The sequence below is a fragment of the Tribolium castaneum genome, chromosome 3 (genome assembly GCF_031307605.1).
Source record: "Tribolium castaneum strain GA2 chromosome 3, icTriCast1.1, whole genome shotgun sequence".
In the NCBI taxonomy this organism is placed as follows: Eukaryota; Metazoa; Arthropoda; class Insecta; order Coleoptera; family Tenebrionidae; genus Tribolium; species Tribolium castaneum.
Window position 1 is genome coordinate 10,643,815 of NC_087396.1, and position 27,345 is coordinate 10,671,159.

The 27,345-nt window shown below is 35.9% G+C and overlaps 1 protein-coding gene, 2 long non-coding RNA genes and 1 other non-coding gene across 9 annotated transcripts in view; 2 read left to right on the forward strand and 2 right to left on the reverse strand.

The window, feature by feature from the left end:
• Positions 1–539: 539 nt before the first annotated feature.
• Positions 540–9,486, reverse strand: LOC135265634 (uncharacterized). Its single transcript, XR_010333367.1, has 3 exons — positions 9,253–9,486; positions 8,792–8,881; positions 540–636 (listed from the first exon to the last, which is right to left on the reverse strand). It is a non-coding gene; the product is annotated as an uncharacterized LOC135265634 (long non-coding RNA).
• Sema1a (Semaphorin 1a) overlaps positions 596–27,345 on the forward strand; it is a 118,428-nt gene continuing 91,678 nt past the window's right edge. For 2 of the 5 annotated variants that reach the window (XM_008198109.3, XM_008198108.3), the window contains exons 1-2: positions 598–829; positions 13,403–13,769. In XM_008198109.3, the coding sequence (XP_008196331.2) occupies positions 13,676–13,769 (94 nt within the window). In that variant the 5' untranslated portion in view covers positions 598–829; positions 13,403–13,675. Of the gene's footprint in view, positions 830–8,942; positions 9,023–13,402; positions 13,770–27,345 lie in introns of those variants that run through there. The other 3 variants (XM_008198110.3, XM_015981928.2, XM_064355514.1) reach the window with 3 other exon arrangements.
• TRNAW-CCA (transfer RNA tryptophan (anticodon CCA)) lies at positions 14,634–14,705 on the forward strand. The gene has a single exon. It is a non-coding gene; the product is annotated as a tRNA-Trp (tRNA).
• LOC107398296 (uncharacterized) lies at positions 22,535–24,056 on the reverse strand. 2 transcript variants are annotated; one of them, XR_010333566.1, is made up of 3 exons: positions 23,815–24,054; positions 23,378–23,669; positions 22,535–23,034 (listed from the first exon to the last, which is right to left on the reverse strand). It is a non-coding gene; the product is annotated as an uncharacterized LOC107398296 (long non-coding RNA). The 2 variants fall into 2 exon arrangements; XR_010333565.1 differs by having other exon boundaries at positions 23,378–24,056.

The following is a 27,345-nucleotide window of genomic DNA, read 5'->3' on the forward strand; positions in this document are numbered from 1 at the left end:
TGACTCAAGGGTTTCGATCTGTTTAAAAGATAAGTACTAAGTTAGTAAGTGCAGACAAGTATAAGTATAATATAAAATATATTTTTCCATCCTTTAAATATCCCATGAAAGCGTTATATTCTCACGAAAGAAAAAAAAAACTCAAAAAATTAAGGAATTTGTAACAACTAAATAACTTCAAAAATTCTATGGAACCCCATATTTTTTGTTTTTGCTTCCCAGAGATTATTAACAGTCTTTCTAAAAACAGAAAATTCAAATGTGTAAAGTTATTATGAATTTGCACTAGATTGCCACAAAATTTTGTTAGGACCAGGTAAAAGTGCTTCAAAAAATCAGCTGCTATCTCCTTTACAACCTAAATCTTATCAATTAACATACAATAAAGGAAACGTTAGAAAGGTTTTCTTTGTATATTCCCTATTTGAGTACATGTGGAGGAAGGCTTTGAGGAGTAATTTTTCTGGAGTAAACTGTTGCGACTCCGGGCATAGTGCAGTTGCTGCTGTGCAGATGGCGCAGCCCCGGAAGAAGTAGTCCTCCACCAGCGCAGTTCCGAGCACCACGCAGAAGTGCTGTTGTCGGGCAAGCGCGTTCCATGATGTCAATATGCTCATGTATTTGTGTTTATATTTCCTAAAAGAAAACATGGATGTTTTTAAATGAAAAGATACTCTTCATGTCCGCGCGTGTGTCTCTCAGTTGTAATTCTGTTAAGTTTGCATAGTGCGAATGCCGGAAGGCTTCCCTCCAACACCCTCACGACCACTGTTATGATGCAGTCAAGGGATGAAGTTTTTTAATGGGATATGCCATTAATCTGATTGTTGTAAGTTCTGTTCATCATTTATTTTCCTCGTGGTAATGCATTGTTGGGTAAAGAGCGGGAGTTCTTAAGAAAATTGTCAGGGACACAAAGTCCAGCTTTAGTTGATTGAAAGTCATAGCACATCTTGAACATCTGACGATTTAACACCAGCACGTTACACATGGTACATATCACATTTTATTTGACCCCAAGTTTCATTTTTTACTTCAGTAGAATTCTTGATCGCTATTTATGTTTGGCTGTCATAAAGGAATTGTAAACATAATTTTCTACTTGTTTATCATTCCATTCATTCATTGATGAAGCGGATTCATCCTGGATGTCACAAGATAAACCTAACGGTCAGATTGATACTAACTTGGGAATAAATACTTATTGGCACTCTTTGAGTTACATAACGGTGCAAGTACAGTAAAATGTGCAATTTTGTGCTGCGTTTTTGCCATAAGTTTCAAGAAAGTAACATTACATTTAAATGTTGAAACGGTTTTAATAATAAGATACCGAATTCGGAACAATAGCAGGATCGTTGGGTTTTTTCTTCTTTCTCCTAATGACTCACACAATCTTGTGGTTGGTTGTAACACTAGTTATTGAATTGAATGAACTCAAGGAGTACAACAAAACATACGTAAAAGGTCAACGGTCTCATACTAATATCCAATGTACGAAGTAAAAGTCGAGGTAAAAGTAAATCTTGTTTACATTTTTTCGGTTCAGTGGAGTGTTTAAATATTAGGTGCATAGACCATTAACTACGTTTAAATGAGACTTTAGTTACTCTAAAGTGTCTTAATGACTTATTTCTTTGAAAAGTTGATTACATCTTTACTGTAGTACCTAAATATCGAGGTAAATATCTACATGTTTGGAGCTTAGGAAGGTGTAACGTTCACATTATCAACAATACATTCTTTGGAATATAAATTGTTGCCATTACGAATGATTATGATACAACTGTAGCATTATTTGCATAGAAATTATTACAACAGTAATTTATTTTTAATGTTAATGTAAACAACCTATCCTCGAACCTATCTTATTACCCGGGAAATTAATATCTTTATTAGGTCTGGGAATTATTGTCCACAGGTTGATTTATCGACATTTTTTGCTCCACGTATTAATTTTTCTTATTTATGGAAAGTACGCTATGTATCATATTTATTTTTATAGTCAGTGATTCGTTTAGAGACCTTGATTGTATGGATAGATCATGATTCTATAAATATTTGAGTATATTTTTTTCTAATTATTTTATTTGCTAAAATTATGTTAGTTACCATTGATTGACTTACTACGTAATATCCAAAAGTTATAACGATTGTCTTTTGGAATTTCTTTCCTAAAGTTATTTTTAAAAGTTAGAGTTCAACTTTGCTAAACTCCAGTAAATTTCAGTTTTCACAAAAATTTGAAATTATTTTTTATTTGTTGTCTAAGAATTTAACAAAATTGTTGTCGGTTGCGTTTTATTGTCTCGTACATGTCTTCGGCTATCGAAAATGTGATGGGAGCATGTGGGAATTCTCGGCTTCCCATATGCCATCTGTTTTTTCGTTTTTTGGGTGGTGATATTGTAAATTGTTTTCTTTTCTACATCGTCAAAAGAGTTTTTACTTGTCGGGAAACCCGGATGAAATAATAAGGTACGTTACAGTTTTGAACCCAAATTATAGTAAGAACGTATTAATTACCGGATTTCTATTTCCAATTTGTTATTTTTTGTACTACCATCTCAAACCAGTTTTTCAATCAACAATTACCTTACGCTACAATGGGGCTAATTAACCTATTGCAAATTGATTATGGGGATTATGCAATTCTTCGTTCTGGTCTCATTATACGTGGGTATAAAGCCATTGGAGGTAATGCAGGCAACGAAGCTTTATTAGCAGATATTGAAATATCCATAGGTAAACAGAGCACTATTGCGTGCGACACTTTGAAGTTTGAATAACACTACCTGAATTTGCATACTGCAATAGAGAATAAATATTCTGCCACTGCATTTTAATTGCTTTTAATGGCCGAACCAATTTTAACACAAACAAAGGCAGTAACGGTTTTATGGGAACCGAAGACTTATTTTTTTAATGCAGCGCTAAGCTATTAAAACATTGATTATTATTAAAAGGGCTAGAAACTAATAACGTAAGAACATAATTCAAGCTTCGTTTAGAAACAGAGTTAATGGTTTTCTTTATTTAGGGGATTGGGCGCCTATTTAGAAAAGTTGGAATTTTTTATTAGCTTAATCAGCTGGGAGTTTGGTGAAACAGGATTTGTGGAATTACGTGATTTGTGTTAAGTATATTCTAATGAATTTACCAATTAGGGAACGTTCCAATATTCGAGCTCTCATTGAACCGATTATGATAATCTGTTAATTCCCCCGACTTGTATTCTTGCTACGTTTCGTGTTAATAAAGACAGTCTTTTACTTTTCTTCCAAGTTTTAATAATTCTTCGACTGGAAGGAAAACTTTGCTGTACATTTTGTTTTCTGCACATTCAGATGCAAATCAGTCTTGACGATGAGTGATTTTTTTCGCCCAGTTCAAGTTACTTTATAAGCGAACATATAAAAAGACTGGGTACCATCGGTGAATAACATAGTTAATGTAAAATGGAGGCGGTAAACAAGACTCAAAAGCTGGCCATTATGCAAGCACAATGGTCAGGGAATGACGGATGTCAGAGTTAAAGGACGATAGCGATGAATACAAAATACGTTTTATTCATGCGGACAGGTCTGGGTTCGAATATGGGGAAGCCTTGCACTTACTGGCCACGTTTTAATGCAAATAAGTGTGATTTTGATAGAACACTTTGCAAATTTGTGCTTTTAAAAATAGTGGACTCACGACTCCCTGCTTGTATTATAATGTAATAAGTTCTGTGATCGCTATGGCAAATGTATTCGACGTCGGCATTTAATACCAAACACCTGTTTATCTCCAGGCTATTTTATTCTGATAGATCTGAGAAGCTCAGCTTTCATCTATTAATGACTGCAGTGTTAATTATTTAATATCGAGGTTAACTTTGAGTCATTATTAACCTGCATACGACGTTCAATTAATAGTACATGAAATCTGAGACTCCTATAAATGGATTTTGGCCTGATCTGGCTCTTCAATTTTAAAAGTGTTTTACTTCCCTACAGGCGTTGCAATGATGAAACATATTTTTAAGAAATTTGAAGAATTTAATAAGCTGTTTATTTGGAACTGCAGTGGTAAAGTGTTACCTTCCGCGTAATCAGGCGTAACGCCTCGCTCAGCATTGTATGAAAATTTCGTTAAGGCGCTATTAAAAATTTATTTTTAGTGGCAAAGTTTGGGCCCGGCAAATACTTCCTTTCACATTAAATTGCGGGTTTAGGTCTTCGCTTAACTATAAATATATTACGTAGCCCTAACTGGAAGAGTTCTTTGTTTACCCTTAAACTTCGGTGGTGTACACAGTCGACCTTTGCGAGGGAAGGATCAATTTAAAGAATCAAATAGGAACCAGATGTTATGCGGTAGCAGGCTGATGGTTTAAGAATTATGCTGGCTAGCACCTGGCTTCTGCTCCCTCGATTAGTGAAGTGACATAGTTCCGAACATGTGTTTACCGCTAAAAACTAAGACTTTTTTGCCCAAATCCACTAATTACCGACTAATAAACTTTGGGGCAATTGTTAATGTCCATGTGGCGTGACTCTTGCTGCGTTCTGCCGTTAATTCGGAATTTAATTAATGTTTTACTAAAATTGCACAATGTGCAATAAATTCGATAAACTGAATTCCGGTTTATCACACGATAAAACGTGCGAGTGCCATCCAAGCTCCTGAAGGTGCGATAAGTGATTTTTTAAAGTGCATCATGCATTTGTAAAATTCCTGTTTATTTAGTTTACTTATCATAAAATGACAACTCGAACTTTTGTCCATTGTTATTGAAGTTTGATTTAATTCTGGCCAGTTTGCAGACCCACCAAATTTCCCATTACCCGCCTGTTATGACAGAGAAACGGAATACATAATTACACGTGTAAATAAATTCCAAACTAATTCTGCATCTGATGGGAAATAAATTATTAAGTGAGAAGCTACCCGCGTTCAGACAATCCTTTTAGCGCGGCCTAGATGTTATTTTTACCCTGTGAAAATATTAATTTTTGATTTTTGTGTGGGACCATTCACTTCAGAATTAAACTCGTATCCTTAAATTTATCTGGTCATTTTTGCCCCTAAAGTGCTTCCAGTGATAAGCCACCCTATTGTGCGCTTATCGCGATTTTATTCTTGCTTTGTTAATACATTTTTGGCGTGTTGCACTTCGCTCCGACCAGAGACATGTCACGGCTATTCATGCTATTATTTCGTTACAAAGAACTAACTAGTGAATCACCGATTTTCTAGAGCACCATATAATATTTATTTCGTATCGATTCTTCTTCCAAGAGATTGGAGTTTGAAGAAAAGAGAATCATTAACTGGTTGTAAGGACGTTCCATTCTTTTGAGTGGGAGTATGTGTGTCGGGTCTATTTGCATGAAAGACGTTTTTCTTCAACTTGATATCAGCCGAAATAGATAAAATAGACATATTTACAGGAAAGTGCTACAGTTACGACGTTATTTGTTGTGAGGGATAAGTGAAATGTCTTCCCGAGCTTCGAAGCGTGATTTCAGGCTTTATAATCTGTTCTTTAATTGCCTTTTGATGTCGTTTAATGGTTTCCTTCTTATGTCTTTTACTAAGTTAATTATAGGAATCGGTGCCAATCGATAAATAGGGTTTCGTTTCATTTTTTCACAGCCACAAGTTAATGCAAAATTTTTCCCAATGCACCCGTGAATCACTCTTATCGTTTATATGACAATAGACCTGTGGGTACGGCTAATAGCTTTTCAGATAACAATAATAATGGGGTCCACACGGGATGAAATTATGTGTGGGCAATTAAGAAATCGCAGGAAACTTTCGTTCCAGTCTCCTGCGTCCGCAGATCGGCTTCCTGCTAACTGCAGAATTATAAATCGGAATAAAAAGCTAGGTAAATGTAGCTTCTATTCATTATTCAAATGGCGATTCGCCGGTATTGAGTGGCGTTTTTCGAATATCTATTCCGAACACGGTCACATTGGATTCGGAACTCCCAAATAATTTTATCGTTTTGTGTTACTGTTGTGCCGTTAAAATTTACATGGAATTCGAATGCCAAAGCAGCAGCTTGGCCTGATTGTATAAATGGTTTTATTGTCCCAAAAATAATCGCACCTGTACGATTAAAATCGAAATTATTTAATTTGTCCGCATCTGCGGCGATTTGTTTTCGGTGAAACGCATATTTAAAATGCAGTCGACATACAGGTAGCGAACTTTTGACGTAAGATTTATGGCACTGGGTAAAGTTTCTTTCGCAACTGTTGGAGTAAATTAAAAACCTATTGAATTCCTTTGTAGCCCTGAGAATTTTACTCAGGTCAGGTTTCCGCGAAAAATTGTTTCCACAATGATTCATTTTAGTTTGTTGGTTCAGCGGTGCGTTATTGAATTTCCGAAACTTTCCCAACGGGGGGTTGAGGGATGAATTTTTCCTAAATGATCTGATAACTGTCCTCTTAATTTCTTCTTAATCTCGTTAGACTTGAATCATGCCAATGATTTAATTAAGAAGTATCCAGGATTCCTCTGCTCAAAGTTTTGCTCTGATAATCGTCTTTGGGACATTAAAACGTTTTAAGTAAACAAAGAGCCATTCTTCGGGTTTCTTTGCGGGAAAGTCTATGGAAATGTCGCAACTGGAGGGAGTGTGTAAACAAAGCGGTTTATTGTTTTATGGATTTGTTTTATTGCAGAAAAATAGCAAATATGACAAAATTTTCATCAGGATCGTGTTTTCACTTGAACGGTTTTTATTAGTATTATGCAAACGTTGGCTTTTCAGTCTATGGTTGCCGACCCCTATTTCGTTTAATATTTACAATATTTCCTGGCGGCAGGAACAGGACAGGGTTGGAGTAGGTTCAAACCAGAGGTTAGCATCTCTAACCTTCTGGATCCACCTGGAAATAGCCCCGATTTTGGGGCGTGAAAACTCCGAAATTAATTGTAGCTTTTTGGTGCTTTCGCGACGGACGATTGGCTTGTCACAGATCGGTTTCTGCTCAAAATTTCCATGAAAATACGGATCTGCAGAGGGCACGCAGCGCGTACAGTGCACACCCTCTTTTCTACTGGACCACCGCTATTGATCTGGACTACAGCAGCCATTCATGGAGCCGACCGTAGTTACATTGCGGCTTTTCTCTCTCTTTCTCGTTGCAGTGCATTGCCTTTGCCTTTGCATGTGGTTTATGATGGTGAAAGTACAATTTCGATTTTGATCATAATTTGTTGCCCGCAATATGGTTAATCAGCATAATTTCATCTTCCAATGTGTAGGATCAGTTTAATTTCTCTAACCATCACGGTTTTCCCAATGTTGGCTTTGCTTTACATTTGATATTGACTATCATTCTCCACTGGCCTGTGGAATCTACCTGACCAATTATTAGTAATTACCTGACTTCTCTAGTTCATTTTTTAACCCACCCCAGGATTTTTTTTTTGACTCGATGAGATGTTCTTATTTTTGAGCAAATTCCAATTCGAAATCACAGCTAAGCCAGAATGATCGATTTTGAGCACGAATCTATGGTTGTGTGCAAAATAATTAATAGAGACAATTTTTAGGATTTGCATATAAAAATTTAAATTTCTGGTTGAAATAGTTGTCTTCTCAGTTTCTTTAAAATGCACTTTTTTGTTAAAAAAGAAAACTTTTAATTTCACAGTTAGAAGATGAAAAACTTAAGAATAAGAAAACCTGCACTCTTATTCTACAATTTTTACTGGGTAATGATTTCGTTTGAGTGTCTTTTAGGCAAGGGTAGAAATAAAAAAATTAATTTTTAGCTATCAGTTTATTCAAAATGATCTTGATCATGTTCTTTAATTCAACACATAATGTACTACGTACTATAATGGCCGAGGTGTAAGATTTCATTACAGTAAAATAAATGTTACTTGGTCACTATTTTTTTTAGATTGTTACTGATTCAAATAAGGAGGATTCCATAAAAAAAATTATTAATTAATTCGTCATTTAAATTTAATTTCGACTTTAACTTAAAGCTCTCTTTCATAATAACTTTAATTGTATCTTCATTTATAAAATTTTCTTTTAAGTTTAAAGCCATAGTCTTCCCCCATTAATTGTCCATTTAAATTAACTATATAAAAACAGTTGACAGTAGGTATCAGGTTGTCTTCTGATGTGTGATTGTTGCAAAGTTGAAAAAAGTGCAATTATTTCGATAAAATCCATAAAAATCGTTGTTGACATCAAATTGGAAACATTATCTGCCATTGCAATGTTATATTATCCAAAATTTCTCTGAAATCAGGTCTTACGACCAGCCTGTATAGATACAGAAATAAGGATGTAACATTTTCGGACGTTTATCTCCATTTTAAAATTTTAACCGAGATGAAACAAAGTTTTGTATAATTACATTTTATGTAATTTTATTGCTATCCAACATCAATGCATCTTTCTACTTTGAAGTCTTTTCATTTCTAGCTGACTCGGTAGTGCACAAACACTCAACTTTTTGGGAAATTTTTATTCAACAAGTAACAAAGAGGTGTGAATTCATTCTGTATGTACATCATAAAATCTCTCTTATTTTAAAGTAAGAAATGAAATGAAAATAGTAAGACCTCTCGGTCTTAAATAAAGGAGATTTTAATTTCATGTGATCAATCCTTCACGATATCCAAATATTATAAACAAGAACAAGGGACCTAGTATGAGTATATATTTGTTTTGTTGTCAACTAGTACACTTTCCTTTTTGTTGTGAAAAGGAATCACTGTTTTAGGAGAGTTTTAAGAACCAACAATTTACAATTACAGAACTTACCTCCTTTTGAACTAGGTGCGAGTTTAAGTAGGATGTGCTGTTTGTAGTGCTTAGTCAAATGTAGGTGTTAAATAAATGATGTGCAATATCCTGTAAAAATTAGAATGATGTGATAAGATGGGTATTTACTCTTATCATTTGATATGAGACTCGTGTGAATAAAGCGTGTGAAAAGGTTGTTTATGTTTTATTTTTTTCTAATCTACCAAAAGAACTGCCGATTTTCTAAGGGTAAGTTTTAATAACAGAAAGAATTAAGTGCTCTACTACTTGATATGAAAAAATAAATACTATTTGCAAGACAATACTTACAAGACACTTATTTGTTTACTGTCTGGTTAAACATTTTATCGCTTTATTTACGACTTCGGTAAACTTTTAGTTGAAAGCAATAGGACATTCTAATTAGTTTACTTTGAGATTATCATGAATTATCTAACAATTCCACAGTAAATACTCACCTCATTAATCTTTTCATTTTAAGGGTTACTGTAGGTATGAGGAACTAAACTTTGCTGTGTAGGACAGTTGCAAAATTGTTATTTCAGACAGTACTGTGTTTTAATCCACGAGCTTTTACAATACTGATTTCTAGCTTGTTACGTTTTGTTTATATTTTATTGTAGTTGGTTTATGAATTATGATACTACGCAAAGTTGTGCTGAAACAAGCAAACGTCTGAGTGGGGCAGAAAAAATTAATTATTTTCTCTAAAGTGATTGGGTTTTCTCTGCGCATCCTTCTCACAGGTCCTTAAATTTTCGAGGCTGTGTACCTGAACCGTGTTTGGAGAGTTTCCTTTAAACGCATTAGAAAGCCGTTCCTGATAAAATCTCGCTGCAAGTTGCTGTAATGAGAGTTTGTTCGGGAGAGCCTTATTCAATCGTTTCTCGCTCTCGTCAGTCTTTTAATTTAAAGTAATTGAGGTCGATTGTGTTTTTTCATGGTGTTGTTACCCAGCAGCGAACATCTCAAGCATTTGTGATTTGGCCTGATTTATCGTGGCGCTTAGTTTCTGTTTTCTCTAAGTGTTCGTTTTTCTCCCATTCACGGCGGTCGTTCGCACTTCTCTCGTTCTCATGTAAACAAAATGTGACGGTCTTAACTGAAGCGGATGTGACGTACTTTTATGGGGTGTGTTCGTTTGGACAGATCGCATTATTCATTCATAACGCGAAGTGCCGACTCGCCCTTCGCAGGTTCTTCTACCCCTTTCTCGTCCTGGTGTTTTATCGCTTCTTACGACTTTAATATTTCAATTTTGGCGATTGCTCGACCCGCACCAGTGGTGACTTACGTGTTGATACAGAGAGGAACCTTCATTTATTTCCTGCTAGCCCTCAATGATTGATGGGTATATGCATGTGGGCCGTGGATCCTGCTGATAGAATGCTTCAGATAAGGACGCGATATTTCTAGATCCCTTGCATTAGCAATTCACTATCTAGCCGGGAAATATTCTCCGATATTGCACAAAGCTCGTATGTCCACGAAAAACCGATTAGCATTCTGGGAGTGATCATTACAAAGAAATAATCTCCATGAAATAATAAAATATTGAAACGAGAATACTAAAATCAATATTGAATTTACAGCCGTAAAAGCATGCCATTAGGTATTTTATTTGTACATTTCGGATTTAATCGTTATACATGTTTTTTACAAGATACTGCGTTTGTATTCATAAAGAATCCCTCTCCATGGAGCTTAAGGGAATTCATGTAAATTCTCGGTGCGACAATTTTTCAGTAAGTGAAATGCGGAAAAAGATGAATAATGGACAAAAAATGGATGAGTAATTTTTAGCTAGAGAATTCCCGTCGTGAAGTCCTTGTGTTCAACAGCAAATTCCGATGTTAATTAACGCAAAAATGCTCAATTTGTCTCTGATTTCATTTAGATAAAATTTGAAATCTCTATGTATCTATCTCTGAGGTGAACATTCCTGTTCTGAATGCGGTCAGTGCGTGGAATTCCAATGGCAAATTGTCTCTTCCGCAATTTGTAAAAGGGCTGCGTTTAAATTTGTCCATTACCAGGCCCCAGCCTGGGAGCTTCTGAAAACATTGTTTAATTTGTTGTTGAAGATACTCGACTTCAGGTGGGCTAAAATCTTCAAATAATTCCTTTCACTGTTGGTTTTATTAAACAGAATACACTTTCGCTTTTAGGTGTATTTACCGGATTTTATGGAAATCATTGCTTTTGATGATTTTGCAATGTTGAAATTTAGAGAGAAAGTCACCCACACAGTTTTAACCAATTTTAAAATTAATTTCAATATAGCGCGGATGTTAATTTGTGATACCACTAGAGTTTCCATAATTATCAATTTAGTGCCCATGATTTATAAAATGTTTTGTGAGAACAATTCATTTTCGACCGTGTTTTTGAAGTAAACACTGTTTCACATTGATGATTCAAAGTCTTTGGTAAATATTGACTTTACCTGATTTTATGACTTACTTAACATAATCGCATACTTATTATTCTCCTTAATAAAAGGAGTTGTTTTCGGGTGACAGTTTCTTAACGCTGTTAGCAGTAACGCAATTACAGGGAAATACTCAACAGAGTTATGCTTCGATGCTTGAGCCCATGCATCTCGTTTATTCCGTAATCTGTTGACACTAATTGTCAATAAATTAATAAAAGACTCGCTTACAAATCCACTTTAATCAAAATAAATCGATCCATAATTGGGATTTTATTTAATTCCGAGCTAATCAGATTAAGAACAGTACCGAACACAACACGATGATATTTTTAATTTTTTGGATATCTTTCGGGTTAATAGCTTTAGGCCCGGAGATAAGTTTTATGCCCAACATTAAAAGTTATCGCTGTGTATAGAATATTTTTATGAAACACTTCAAAAGTCGATGTGAGTGAGATATTTTCGGAGAAAACAAACCTGTGAATTGGTCCATCGAGATTTTTTCAGACTGTTTCAATCTCAGTTTTGTTTCTCATTTGGAATATTATGCGGTGCCGTCCACTAATAATAATATTGTAATAACAGTACTGGCATAAATATTACAAACAAATGCGCAAAATACGCTTCGTAGTAGAATAACATAAATACAGCTTAAATTGAAGCCTCGTTTATAAATTCTCTGTTTAGTCTGATAGCCACAATCCGTTACTATTGTATCTCCGATAAAATTATAGCATTTATGTTATGATTGAAGGGATCGCTAAATAAAATTATTATGCTTAAATCTGTTCTGAAATAACTCTTTTGTCCAGTAGTTATTACATAGACATGCCTTGTTATATTCTGAAATGGCGTATTGTAGAACCAGACGTGGCTGATCCTGAAAATTGCACTGAAATACAGTTAGACACAGAGGCGGATTAGTTAGGAGTTAAAATTCAAGGTTCACGTTTTTTACAGTGAACAGAAAATAAAGTTAATTTTTGCTGTTTTAGGCGTTTTTTAATAGCAAACACTACAAAGACTACGATATAATAAGGATTATAACTATGGGTATATCTAAACTACGAGTAAATTCAATTTTTATCGGAAACTTTTTCCGTATTACCTACTTCTATAGGACCTTTCACTAAAAAAATAATATTGTGATCTATAGGCCAATTTTTATTGTCGGTAGGTTTTGTACTTTTTATAATACTTATTCTTTATTTTGAATCTACATGAAGGGTCAAACTTATTGACAAAGACGCCACATATTTTTTTCTCATTGTTTTCATATTTCTGTATAATGCTTGATGCACATTGAAGTTCAGAACAGTTCAGAACCATATAGTTGCCAAGCTCTAGGGAGACGTGTGTTTAGAATATGTTCTAATAGAAATAACCCACTATTGACTCACCCTGTATACACTTGCTACTGATGTGGATGCTCAAAAAGAACAAAGCACACAGACATATGTATTAAATTATTTTAACTTTTACGATATGAACCACTTTTTTGTGTTTAAATTTTTTTTTTTCATAACTGCAGCAGAATTTTGTCTTCTGCATTGAGGCATATACAGTAAGAGTTATTTTTTATACAGGGTGATTCAAACTGTTATATATTTTATCATGTATTTATAAATAAAAAGGCATCTTGTTTGTTTACATTTATATTTGATTTTTATTTTGATAATGTGAAAAGCTACTTTGGTGATCGATGATTCTGAGAAGTCTTTTCTGTATTAGTTCGCATAATAGAGGTTTTACTGCATTGAGATAGACTTTTTGTCAGTCGGCCGGTTGTGGGTAATAAAAAATAATGGGTGTTACAAAGTGCCATCCCTAAAACGTTTACCATAGGTGGGGTAAATCACAGCGGTAAAAATGTGTTTGAGTTTGTGCTGAAATGCGCTTGTGGTGCTGCATTTTAATAAACCGGTGTCCCGAGTAATGCACCCGGATGTTTTTGATATGAAAATGCATTAAAACATTTGTGTAATTTTTCGTTTTCTCGTTCGGCCGGTTAAATGCGGCTTCTCCCGTCCGGTGAGCGTCAATGCTAATTAGGATTATGAGAAGGCACATTGTCGTGTCGGGCCGCCCCAGTGCAATGCTATACATCCCTTCTATGTGATATTAATTCTTCACGGTCCATGCACCCCGTCTAATTGTGTGTATGTCCGTTGCAGGTTGCTGGCGCTACTGTCGCAGTGCTAGTGGAGGGGAAGTCAGCTGGCACCGGCGTCGCGACGAAGCTTTGCCAGTCGACGTCAAGCGTCTATTTGGGTTGCGTCGCATCGCGTCACAATTTTTTTATATTAAAAACTACAAATGTGTTGTGTTGATCTCGATAGTGCTTTCGATCTGTGATGAGAACTACCCTGTAGTTTTTTAACAAAGCTCTTCGTGTTTTTTGAGTGTTGTGATTTTTTGACATGTTTTGGTGGTAGCGCTGTTTAATTATGAAAAGCCTTTTTCTTTTAGCCGCGTGCGCGTTCTCCGCGTGTCTGGCGGCTTGGCAGGAAAATGTAAGGCCCAAGATGTATGTCCAATTAGGTAAGTCATTCCTCAAATTATTCCAAATCACCCGAGCCAAAAACGATCTTATGCAGTCCCGAGTCAACTCTTTAAAAAAAATGTTACAATTTTTTACTCTTGGGCGTTGTAATGACCTAATGAAAGATCTTAATTACATATTTATTAATTAATTGAACTCATTTTTTTGTACGCAATCAAAAATACTCAATTTTTAAATAACTAATTGAGTCAAAAATTGTTTTTTTGTCTTTTAATAGTTAATTACAGGTCTGGACTGCATATAGGAGAATTTCAGAATTGACTTAAAATTGACTCACCCTGTGTGAGTGAGCTTAAAGGCCAAATTCTTAATTTGTGGTCTGTAGAAGTGAACCAAATATATCTACAGTGTGTTGGAGTTAAAACTAATCACATGGTATAAGATGTGTACAATAAAACCACCAATCGATACTAATGATCCTATAATCCAATGAGGTGTTTGCTTTTTATCAATTTCAGTTCTCTGAATTATTGAAGTGGACATAATTTTTACTTTCATACATCTACTATTACAGCCACAGTTTTTTAATGGTTTGTTGAAATGATAATATTGTCGCCTTGGGTAAATGTATTAGATTCTAATATTGATCGATTTTGGTCTTATTTTGGTCAAAGTGTTCGATGGCACTGATATCAAAAATGCATTAAGAAAATTACACCATTCACCAGGAAATTATCATTAATTTTATTAGACACAAATTAACTTGTATTGTTTTTGTTTTCTTGTTGTAATTATTGGATGTAGGCTAGGCTTTTATTTTATTTATTTACATAAATTGTGTATTGGACAAGGTGATAAGTAGTATCAAGTTTATCTGCAGAGAAGGAGAAAATATGGGTACTGACTCCGTGGCGCAACGGTAGCGCGTCTGACTCCAGATCAGAAGGTTGCGTGTTCAAATCACGTCGGGGTCAAGAGTATTTTTTGTCAATATTTTATCAATTTTATCTTGTTTTTGTAAAACTTGCACTGGAATCTCGTCTGCTCCAATTTAGATTAGACCATTTTTAAATCGTAGAATTATTATTTGCTATCAAAAGTGATACATAATGGCGCAAATATTTGCTTAAAAATTTGGTGCCGTTGGGTATTCGATTGTTTTTTTCAATTTTCGATATTGTTTTGCAAATATTTGTTTAGTAAAAAACGTATTTTGCGATCAAACAACTGTCTGAATAGAAGGTTAGGTCATATCGGGTCATGGAAGAAATAAAACGAACATAAATTCAAATACAAACAAAACCGCGCACAATGCAACAAATTGCAAATTTATCAAAACCGACAGCAACTGCATTGGTGTATTTCGGTTTGGACAATTAGACTAAAGAAATTATCTAACCGACATTCAGTGCAACAATTTTAGTTGTGGGGAGGAACTTTTAAATAGGGTATAAATAACTTTTAGCCGCCGTTTTGTTTAGTCGATACGGATAAAAACATCGGATTTGGATATTTGTCAGAAGTCGGAACAACTGTTTGGAATAAGATAAATCGGTTAGTTACTGGCTTCCATTCGGAACGTACGAATGACTTAATTAAAAAAATAAAGGAGCGTTTAAAGTTGATTAATTCGATTGGGGTTTTTAATTAACTTGATTTTTCTGTTACTGAATCTGATATTGAAGCAAAGGCTTAATTGTTTAACAATACGGTCATCATTCCACAAGTGTCCTGTTAGCCTTAAATTGGATCATTGTATACCCACACGGAGTTCCTTTAGGGAAGTGCTGTGGACGTAGTTACTCGATCTATTTATGACGTTGTAGTATCTATATTTAAACGGGAAAGTAATAATGATGGTGATAATTAACAGAACTTGTGAAGTAGTTTGACTAGTATGTTCTTGAATGTCAGAAACTGTCAATTGCTTCTTTAAAGTGGCATTAACTATTAAAATAGAAATAACACATTTTACAACTTACTTATTCCATATTGAAGCGTGAATTATCACGATGCGTTCAATTAAACCAAACGCAATAAAACTGGATGAGATGTAGATGTAGTTTCTCCATACCTAACATTTTCGTATTAAAATCCGATTTGTTTTTTCAATTAGAGGATACTTTATTATTTTTGTACAGTGGGTACGATATTGAAGGTCGCTGTATTATCTCGTTTATAAAATTTGTAAAAGGTCAAAGTTTAGTGAAAACTGTTTTTTGTAGCTAGAAATTCACTTATATGGCAAGAGAAAAAGGATTATTTTTGAAAAATACATTTTTAAGTATTGAAAATGTCAGTGAAAGTTTAATAAATTGTAACTATAAATGCTTATCTATAAAATTTATACATACTTTGAATCGTATTAATAAATTTTTGAAAAAATGTGAGACATTTACCGATTTGAGGTTTATAGGTAGCTTTAACTCGTAACAGTTTACTATTTATAGTTTTAGACGATTAATCAAATATTAAAGTGTTTTAAATATTCCTATTATTACTACTGAAGTAAAGGGTATTTAATTTTAATCATTGTTATTTATTGAACGTGATGCAGTCTGTCCCTCGTTTGAGCAATTTATTTGTTGATCAGAAAACAAGCTGTGTCAAAAACCATGGTGTGGGCCGGTTACGATATGAAAATTGGGTGAATAATTTATTACTGGATTTTTGTAGGCACACTCATCTTAAGTGAAAAATTTTTACAAGGTGCGTCGTATAAATAATAAATGTGTTCTCAGATATTGTGACGTTTAACCCACTTTTGCAACTTTGAGAAAAAAATTGAATAATTAGAAGTGGGCATTCGTCTTTTGAGAACGTTGTTCGGCGACCTAGTACATAAATCTCAGGTACTAGTGCAAAGTGGAATAATTTATGTTTGGGTTTAAAAATGTACATGTGACACTTTCGAATTTATTTTGACGTTTTGTGCTTTACCACCCCCACACGTTCCACTAACATAAGTCAAGTTATGAGCGTGCCGCGGTTCCTCGTACGTACTGTGTTCTAAGCGACTTGTTTTTCCTAGATTCGTGTTATAAATCTTCCCAGTTACCTTGTCTTGGTCGGTGTTTCCGGTCTATTCGCTGCCCAACAGCCCCTCGGAACCGGGGACGGCATTAAAATGCCAGGATAGTCGTGTAAACAGAAATGTTAATTCGGCTTGTGATTTAATGAAATCTAGATTTTTAATTTCTTCATCGGACGTGGGACTATTTTTGAGGCGGTTGACGTCGCTGGCTCAAACGGAAGGAGTTAATTTTAGAGTCGCTCGAAGAATTTTCAATGCACGAACGGCTTCCAACTGCAGTCAAGTGCGTTGCAACGAAACACAAAATAAATAAATTTAATATATTCTTTACATCTTTGGGTCAGGTGGTATCGTGACTTACATGCATACGAAGTGTAACTTTGTTTCAATCCTTGGGCTGATTTGCATACGTTTGTCGTGTTTTATACATTTTGTACATGTACTTTTCTAGAATTGCAATTTAGGTGACTCAGGTGTCTTTTTACTTTGGCGCCATTATCATATAAACAGGTCATTAACGTCGATGAGATTACATGGAGAGTCTTGCAGCCCTTGCCTTTTTTATTTCGACGATTAGTCGGAGCCGTTATTTTTAATGAGGCATGCACGACTGTGAAGTTTGATAAGTCGAATGGATTGTCTTGCATTAATTAGGTTTACCTGTTCTTTCCAAGTTTGAATTAAAAAGCAAATTAGATTAGTCGATTATTTAGTCTCCTTTTAGAAAATAGTTCCTAGCTTTTCTCGCCTAAGTGCACATTATAATTTTCCCAACTTCCAAATTGGTGGCACTAGGGAAATAACCGCCAGGAATGGGATTTTTGAAAAGGGTTTGTTGGATTTCTCGCCTACTTACTTCGGAACATAAACAAAGACGAGTGGGGGTTTGAGAGAGCTTCTTAACAGTACGAAAGGGGAGATGGAGCGTTTCTGGTTTCCATATCACTTGCGATAAAATCTGAATGGTCGCAAAGGCAATAGTACGAAATAATCCACCAGAAAGTAGTTAAAGGAGACAACCCCTAATTTGAGCTTCGGGACGTTTTAATTTGCCCTTTTTTCAAAGGAGCCTAATTTGTCAAAGAAAAGTGGTGGGTGGTCGTGCAATCCCCTATCTGTCATCCTCAGTATTATTAAATCCAATTGTTTGCATTTAATGGACCATCATAATTAGGGCCGTGATTTTTTATGGACGCGTTATGACATGATTAGAATTTATTATTGGTGTAGTAGTGGCAACGGCGACGGTTGAAACAGGCATAAATTTTAGTGTGGTGCAGAACATACCCATAACTTCTGGTTTAGTTAAATCACACCTTCAGAACTGGTTGCACCTGCACGTTTCCTGCAACAGTTGGTTTAAACATTCATTTGCATTTAATAGCATGGACTATCGGCCCCGCCAGCACTTTCAATTTGCAATCATAAAAATTGTTATTGTTTCGGAAAATTTATTCATTGTTTTCGTTTAACGATTCTTACGATGTGTTCGAAATTAATAAACTCGCAACGTATTTTACACAATTTTTTGTTTCCAATTCGATCTGCAAAGAGTGAAACATATTTCGACGTCGGTAATTGAAGCATCTTTCTGGCATTGAAAAAATCGGTTCGTTCATTTTGTCATCATGTTTAAATTAAACGTTTTCTCTGTGGATGCTCTGTAATTTTGCTAATCCTATTAAAAGTATCATATAACCCGGGTAGGCCTCTTGGCGTATTGATCCACACCCCACTTCTGCCACCCTTCATCCTCGACGCGTTTCGGCCCTCTTCGGATCCACCCCGAATGCTGAATGTTCTGTTACAGTTATTTTATAGCTTTTTACGTGTTTTGGTTACCTGGAGAATTGGGACTGCGTCGCCAATCTATACCAGGGATTAATAAAACACAGCCACATCCAATCAGAAGGGCGAGCTGTGAGCCCCTGAACAGCACAGATAAATCGAACACTTTTGCGTTGTGTAACTAAATATTTTGTTTTCTTGTGGCGGAAGTAAGAGATTGCTGTAGCGTTATCTCGGGCAAATTTGAATGTTTTCCGTAACGGTTTCGCCGAGGAAACTTCGCCACCACATGAGCTTAGGGATTTTAATTAATTGTGTTGGCGGTCGTTAGGACACTTTACGGTGCTCCTTAACTTGATACGTGGGTATTAAGTGTAAAAGTTGGGTTGACTGGGGCACGTTGTTCGATTGTAGGCGCTTGATTCTTGACTTTAAGACAGGTGGTAGTCATGAACTTCCCGTCAGCAACAACCTGAAGATCCTGATGAAAATATAATTGCGTTACCGGATGCACTGTTCATTATTCCGCTCAAGGATAGACTAATTAGGAAGAGTGCATTTGCGTTGGAATTTTTGCTGCGTGCGCCAGACGGTGCATTTTGTCGAAATTGAGACGAAAGGGTGCATGTGTCTTATTTATGTGGAAGTGGGAGTGTGAATATTGATTGCCCCGAGAAGGAAGATTCAAACAGTGTACATGGAACATCGATATGCATACATCATCCATCAAAATTGTGTCGGTATCTGCTAGTAATGATTGGAATCATTTATCATTTCGCAGGAGTAGCAGTCGTGTTTTTTATCGTTTCAAATGAGTGCATTGAACGCGTCGCTGCAAAAACCGTGGAGGGGCATGATTAATACGATATCTTATACTGATAGTTTCGTCGCTCTGAAAAATTGTTCATTTTTATACAAGACGGTTTTAGTGGAGGAAATAATGGAAAGTTTATGTCTTGCCTTCGGTGATTGTTTCCGTTGATCGATAACTGTTGTTTCTTTCGTCTTCGATAAATTGCGCTTCGTATTATGACCCCCGGAACAAAAAATTGGAGCCATTTCTCATCGGGGGCTGGAAGCTTTGCAAGCGATTATCAAGTGTGTTACGTACAGAATTTGCAAAAGTAAATGAGAATAGTTTGGCTGGAATTTCTAGTTCAACTTATATTCCATCATAATTCAGCTGGGGCAAGGAGCGACGCGACGCGACGTCGGCGACGCCACCAATACATAACTTGTGTGCAACTAATCTAACTGCACACAAAGATGTCTTCGAGCTGGTTTATGGTTTCTACATAAATTCGGATTGTTCAAAAGATTCTACAGACGACAGATTTCGCCAAATGACATGTTAACTGCTCCATAAACTCCAACTATTTAGCAATTATTGCGAACAAATTGGTTTGCTTCCAAGAAAGTAATAACACTTGCGGGATTATATCGCGAAAAATTACAGCAAACACGATTGGAATCTGATAAAGAAAACCAATTGTATAATTGGATAATTTACTTATATTGTTTAAATTAGGTGTGGAGTTGTGTTGCCTTGTTCGTGTTGTAAAATATTGATAAGGTTTCGGTGGTTGAAAAATGGTGGATGCGCCGGTTCTGACTGCGAATTTTTGCTTTGTGCAGTTTTGCTTTGCTATTTATTTATTTTTTAACTCGAGTTTAAAAGTGGAGCGTTCCATATTTATGAGACTCGAATTCATTACATCCGCAGGTAACGTGGAAACAAAGTGGACTTAGCTGCTTGATCTTGTAGCTAGATAAGGATATTTGAAAATGTGAAAGCCGGTTATTTATAATGAAGTTAGAGTTGGAAACAGTCGGGAGGAAAGTTAACTTTTCGTTAGTGTCATCTTAAATTTGTTAAGTTTGATTGGAGTGATTGTTGTTGGTGAGGTTTGAACGTGGCAAGTCAGTTTTTGTTACAAAGTATGATTTATTGCTTCGATTCGTTTTGGGAGCGGATGGCCGTTGTAGCGAACTCTGGCACAATCGACGAACCATTACGCTCATTAATAATTTGCACACCCTTTCAGTCTAGCGCTATTACGCTAATTAAATTAGTTATTCCACGTCGTCCTCTCCGAGTTTGCTCATTTGTGAATAGATCGACGTTGTTGATATTGCTTCAAAGTAGGTAAACAATTTTGCCCACATATGGATCGATAAGATTCGAATGATACCGAGAATCGCGCTTTCACTAATCAAGATTTAGCTGAAAGCTGCGAGAAGTGCACTTATTCTGCTCCGTAAATGTTTAATTTTGTTTATAGTTGCCGGTCATGTGCGGCATGCTAACCAAGCTCTGCGGCCGATTCGAGCTTGATTTACATTTGGATGTATGCTTCACGATTACGCAAATCTCATGAAATATTGTTTTCTACGAGCGCGACTGTTCGCTACTTTTTCATCTCAGACGCCTGCCGAATCTGAGATTTCTGTGTTTGCGGATGCATCTGTTTACTTTGACAGCGTCTTCATAAGCGAACGGCTGGGAAGAGGGATGCTTTTGCGGATGTTTGCCTACTACCCCGCAAGTATTGAAACTTCGGGACTCTATTGCTACTCGGCCTTGTTTTTTCACCAAATTTTTACGAGCGAAGTGCTCTAACTGGCATTTAATGCCTCTAGAAAAATTTGCTTTCTGTGTGAATAATATTTTAGTAGTGAATTACATTTCTACATTCTGTGCACAATAAATTACCAAAATTTCGTCATTGGAGAACGTTTACTTGCTTTTTTAGAGAATTGCGGTATAACAGTGGTAAATAATGGTAAAAATGGGTCGTTTTTTTAAGTGCGAAACGTAGCTTAATCTTTACAAGGTTCTTAGTCTAGAGAAACAGACTCAATACAAAAAAACTTCTTTGAAAATGTGTTTTTTAAAGATTCAATAATACCTTTGTGGCAATGATTTCTCATGAACAATTGGATCTGCTAATTCAAGAAAGTGAAATGAAATTGTTCTTATGTTCAAAATCAAGCTATCAAAATTTTCGTCTTTTTACAACTTTTAAACTTTACAAACCAGGCTCATAACTGTTTTTGGAAGGAATTTATTCCAAGGAAGTATCATAATTTTGCAATTACAAAAAATGTATGTATTGAAAATAATGTGTAAATTTGCACACCTACGACGTACATGTTTGCTGTTTGCCTGACTGACGTCAATCTGATATTTCTCTATATATAAATAAATATTTTATTTATGTGGGTTTTAAATTATTTGCTTAGCTTGTTTAGCTACGGAGAGATAAGTTCCGATGCAATTATTTGTCTGAGAGTTGTTTCTAAAGCATTTCGTTGACATAATACACCTACTGTTTAATGTGAAACGATTATGCGGGTGCATCTTACAGTCTGTATATATTATTATTTTGATTTATGCATAAGCAAGCGTGGAGATGTGGTCTACAGATGAATTATGCGGGTTGTTAAGACTTGGGATCGGGTAATCTCTGTTTAAATGAGGGTTCATTCGACCCAGCCAAGACCAGACAGAAAATTTAAATATGAAATAATGTATCATATATTAAATATTTACATATGAAATGAATCACTGTCGGCTTAGGCTCCACCTGTTAAGAAATTCGAGTCATTTTATTAAGGAAATGTGCCGTTATTTAGTTAAGCAAGTGAAATATTTTAACCGGAAACGGATTACACGATTTTATTATAGCTTGCGAAATTAGATTAGGTTTGGATTTGTGACACAGTCACATACATCACGGGAATCGCATCGTTAAAATAAATTGATATCCAGAGAATGTTAAGCTTTCATCTTTTCTTGTCTGATAAATGTCATTTTTGACACCCATTGCGGTTATGGAAATGTTGAGTAAGCTTCTCACATCTCACTGATTTGGGTCAGTCGGGGAATAGCGCGATTATGGCGTTTTGTGAGTTTTTGGACAAAGATAGTTTTGCATAAATTTGGTTTGATGGCCGGAGAGAGGAATAAAACACAATCAGTGAACGAATCAAATGACACTATGCAAGTTTTATTAGCGTAGGTACAAGCCATCAAAGTGTTCGGTAAGCTCTTTAACATGCGTAATTTATGTTGTAACAGTAGTTTACAAACAAGAATATCTTACAGAGGTTGAATAATTAATTCATAACATTTTGTTTATAGACACAACAGTGGCGAAAGACCTGGGACACTGTGATTTATTGTCTGCTCCGTTTTTTCTCGTATAATTTCATAAAGAGAGCAAAGTAGTGAAGTATTTTCGGGTCATTTAGTCGCCCTGTAAAAATTTTCATTGATAAATATGATGCGATCGGGAACAAATCTTTGCCATATCTTATTTCCAGGAGTCCTTTGTGGCTCGGCCAGTAGTAATCAGAACAAAAGTCAAACCATTTATCAGGAAAAGTCGGACGATATTTCTTCTTTTTTCAGTTTCATTATGGATAGGATTCAAAGTTTGCCGATTTGTTAGGTCCGTGCAATCATTGAGCGTTTTTCGCTGTAACCGATGTACAAATAATCCTTCTTTGAAGTTAATAACCGGCCAAGTAATAACTAAGCTTCCAATTAAAATATTCATAAGTCTGTGATAATAGCTGTCAGAACAAAGTTTCAACCATTTCGTTCAGATGAAGGCCGCGATGTACGTAGAGGGCTCAAGAAGTTCATAATTACTCAAACTATTTAATTAATGATTTCTACACTTAGCCACATCGGCTTTCCGTCTCAATTTCGCGCTTGGAAACATAAATATCGAAAAGTTCGTAAATGGCGACATCTAAAGGAGTAACTCCAGGTGCGGGTATTGAACTTGATCCCGACACGTGAGAACTGCTGTTTACCTTCGCTAATGGAGCTCCTTGTGGCACTTGGGCTTTGAAATGTCTTCCCAGTGAAGTACGGATAGGGTGAAACACGTAAATGCTCTTCCAGGGTATTATGTAGTGTAGAATAAGTAAGATCTCATTTTCTAACCACGTATGATTCATGTTTTCTCCGCTAGGAAATGGGTATAAATCAAATAAATACCCTCGCAGACCGAAACCGTATTTCGATACAGATCCGTACACAATCTCGGCCATGTCATCTTTCAAATATTGACGAATGTCGACCTTATTTATTATCCACCTATACCTGAAATAGTTTGCTTTAGCTTTAGTCTACACAACAACGACCCTAAGGTAACAAGCCCCTTGCAACCTCACTAATGTAAATCGCTCTGTCGATCGGAGTGTACACAAATTCATAATAATTAACATTAAACGAGATCGAATTTTACCTCAGCCCCGCCGGAATCAAAGATGCCAGATAACGACGTTTGCGCGAAGAAATTAGATAGTGATCTGGAGGCTACCGTGAATTATTAAGTGCAAATGTGAATGCCAGCACAAACTTCATAAACTAGTAACTTCCGAGAAACTTTTTTATTTTTTCGTGTCACTTCTCGCGAAATCTCATTCGTAAATGGTTTGTTTTGGATGAAAGCAGCAAATATTAAACATTCATGCCTAATAAAATAGTCTCCACTCCCGAACGAATTTCGGAAATCGGTGAGAAGAAGTGGGGAATATTTAAGTAGACTTAATACAATATCTTGAAGTTTTAATTCCAGTTTTTGTTGCCAAGGATTCTATTTATCTTGTCCTCCAACTCTTAAATTTTGTGACTGTCAGATAAAGAAAAAAACGTTAAATCACCCAATCTATCATCTGATGGTGTCATATTTCGAAAACTTGGTGCAATTGTTATTTCCTTTTACTATTGACTTTGAACACCTAATTTTTGCGGAGGTGATAATACCTCAATACTTATGCTATAAAGTTCTGACAAGTCGTAAAACGGACATGAATTACAATTATTTATTATTTATGCGACACCACATTTTGATGTTAGACACTTGTTTATTATTTGTAATTACGGACGTTTTGTTGCATAATTAACACCTATTTTGCTTAGTTCCGGAAAACGTATTAGTATTATTGACGGAACTTTAAAATAGAACAGACTAATTTAAATGCCTATTTTTGTGCTAAGCCCTAAATATCGAACAATGTGGGTAGTGATACATGACAAGGGTTTTTTTAGCCCAGGTTTTGTGATGCAAATTACTTTAAGTAAATCATTCTTGTGTAAAATGCATTTGTGCGTGCTGGCAGTAATTAAGTGGCAGAACTTTAAACCTCGATTTTTATAGTTCGTCGTTGAGTTTTTGTGCCGTTCTATTGGGCCTCATTATATTGAATGTAAACAAGTGATCTTATTAAGGCGATCTTCATTAAATTTTCCCATGACCCCGTTTGCGACAGCGATGAGTAATAACAATCAGTTGTGATGTTCAAGACTTAGCTCTGCTTCGAGGATTTTTCAACTTCGCCGGCTCTGAATCACAGTTCAAGTCTGGACTTAATCTTTCAATTAGTTTCAATAATTTCTCGAGAATCAGGTCAAAATGGATTTTTCCGATAAAACATTTCCCACATTGTAATAGAGTTGTTCGAGCCACGAAGTTTATGGTTTGTGGCCCACGTAAAGGTGGATATATTTATGGTGCCCATATTCCTGTTCCTGGTATGGTGTGGGTGCTGTTTTCCATAAATACAGAATTGTTTGTCTATTTCGGACGACTTTCTAAGCCTTTAAGTCAATGAATAAATAATTACGGACCTAAATACACGTATGAGACAAGCCCGTGGTACGGTAACGACGTCTGCGAAAGCGAGGACCAGGTGGCGGCAAATGGGCCGTCGTCACGACAGAACGCGTGTCATCATCAACTAAGTCATAGCTAATATGCAGCACATAAGCGGAACGAACCATTTATTTCATTTGACGCACCTGAAAAAGATGGCTCTTCTCGTCAGGAATATCATTATGTATAAAACTTCAACAGCAGCACTTGAGTGGCGATTTTTCGGATAATTTTTATTTAAATTAAAAAAGTGCACCGGGGAGCTTTATTTTGTTGTTGTTGGAAGTGAGTTGAACTCGCCGAATGACCATACGTTTGTTGGATCGATTCGCGTATAATGTGGGTTCTAAATATGTACCACAAGTAGACTTTCATCGGATCTATATTTAGAATGTATTCGGGAACAAATTGTGTTGAAAATGTTCCCCAACTAATGTCCTATTGATCCCGCAGTCAAGAATGAAGAACAAACTTTTTAATTTGCCGTTAGTACTATTGACGTTTTTGCTGGGGTTTTAATAAATTGAATAATATTTGATTTAGTTATTAAATATTTGATCGTGGCTGAAAACTTCGAACAGTTTTAGCTTAGTTAAACCAAATGCGGAAGTGTAAGTTTTGCATATTAAATATCACATTATTTGCTAATTTTAGCATTGGTTATTTTTGGTCTTAATTAAGGTCTTTAAAAGGATTGTCGGTAACTGAGAAGTGACAATAACGGGTTTATTTACATCATCCAGGTGTGCTGGATTAGACACTGTTATCGTCTGCACTTTTATACTGTTATTGCCAGTCTTCGTATTTAATTTTTAGCGGTACGGCAAATTCAACTTATGTGGAGGGTTAATGAAGAGCTAATATTGAACAGAGCTACTTCCATATCAATTGGTATTATTGCCAACAATTGACTAGTATTTGGTAAGTAATTTCAGTATTGAACTGTGGGAAACCAATTCATTGATCATTGCGCCACTTCATTATTGTGTAGTCGTTGAATTCTGGTTTTTACAAATACGGTTCAGCGTTAACTTTACTTACAAATGAAACATCAGTGTGTCGTAAAACATTTTATTTGAGGACTAAATATTGTTTTCGCTTAATTAGTTGCGCTTTTGTGTGTCGTTTTTCTAGAAAGCCTCAGCGGAATTGTTTTGTGTCATATTGTTTTTGGCTTATGTCAACACCAGAATTTCAGAGATATTATAACTTGTATACACAATGTTGGAACCAGATTCGAAAAATTTTTTCACGTTTCGAATGATTCAATTAAACTGTTGCAACTTTGTGAGTAGCTTTGCGCCCGAAAAAATTTAATTACTGTAGTGTTTTTGATATTTGGTGGATTTATCGGTGCAATTTATTTGGCGATGGCAAGGAATGCGTTGCAGCGTTTTATCAGATCATAATAGATGCCGCTGCAGTCCCATCTGAGCGTTGTTTCAATAGTCGGCAGGACATGATGTTATTTCCCCGCGGGCAGGACAAGATCGTGAACCTTCTGCTACCACAGGGCTGCGTTTTGATGAAGTGCAAATATGATTGTGACGTGCTGCGTGGAACTCAATTCCGATAAATTAATTTTTCACCTCGGAAACTATTACAGTAACCGTCCATCGCATGTTGTTTTGGAATTTGGCGTTATTGCGTCCGAGGCTTGATTAAAAATTTCTAATATCGTCACGGCTTTCGCTCAAATAATTGTAAAATTCCTACGTGTTTTGGTCAATTTATTGTTGGGCGATTATTATTTTGTACGACACCGAGCGACTCACTCGAAATTCTAATTTGGTGGTGGTAGCGTGTTAATATCGGCTTCAAACAGCGTCTGTTCACCACTGCAATATAATAAACGCATACCGTACTACAAATAACGGCAACCCAAACGCTGCATCAATAATAAATGGCCGGCGGTGGATTCTATCTAATATCCAGCGTGAAGAATGCCACTATATATTTTTATAAATACATGATTTATTTCGGGAATATGATTGCGTTGAGGGTTGGGTGAGTTTGTAGCGCACATTTCGGCGCTTCTTTGTGCTCTGTGATACAGTTAGGTCAGGTGGGGCCGTCGGGGACGCAACGGCAAACAGTGATAAATCACAAAATGCAAATAAT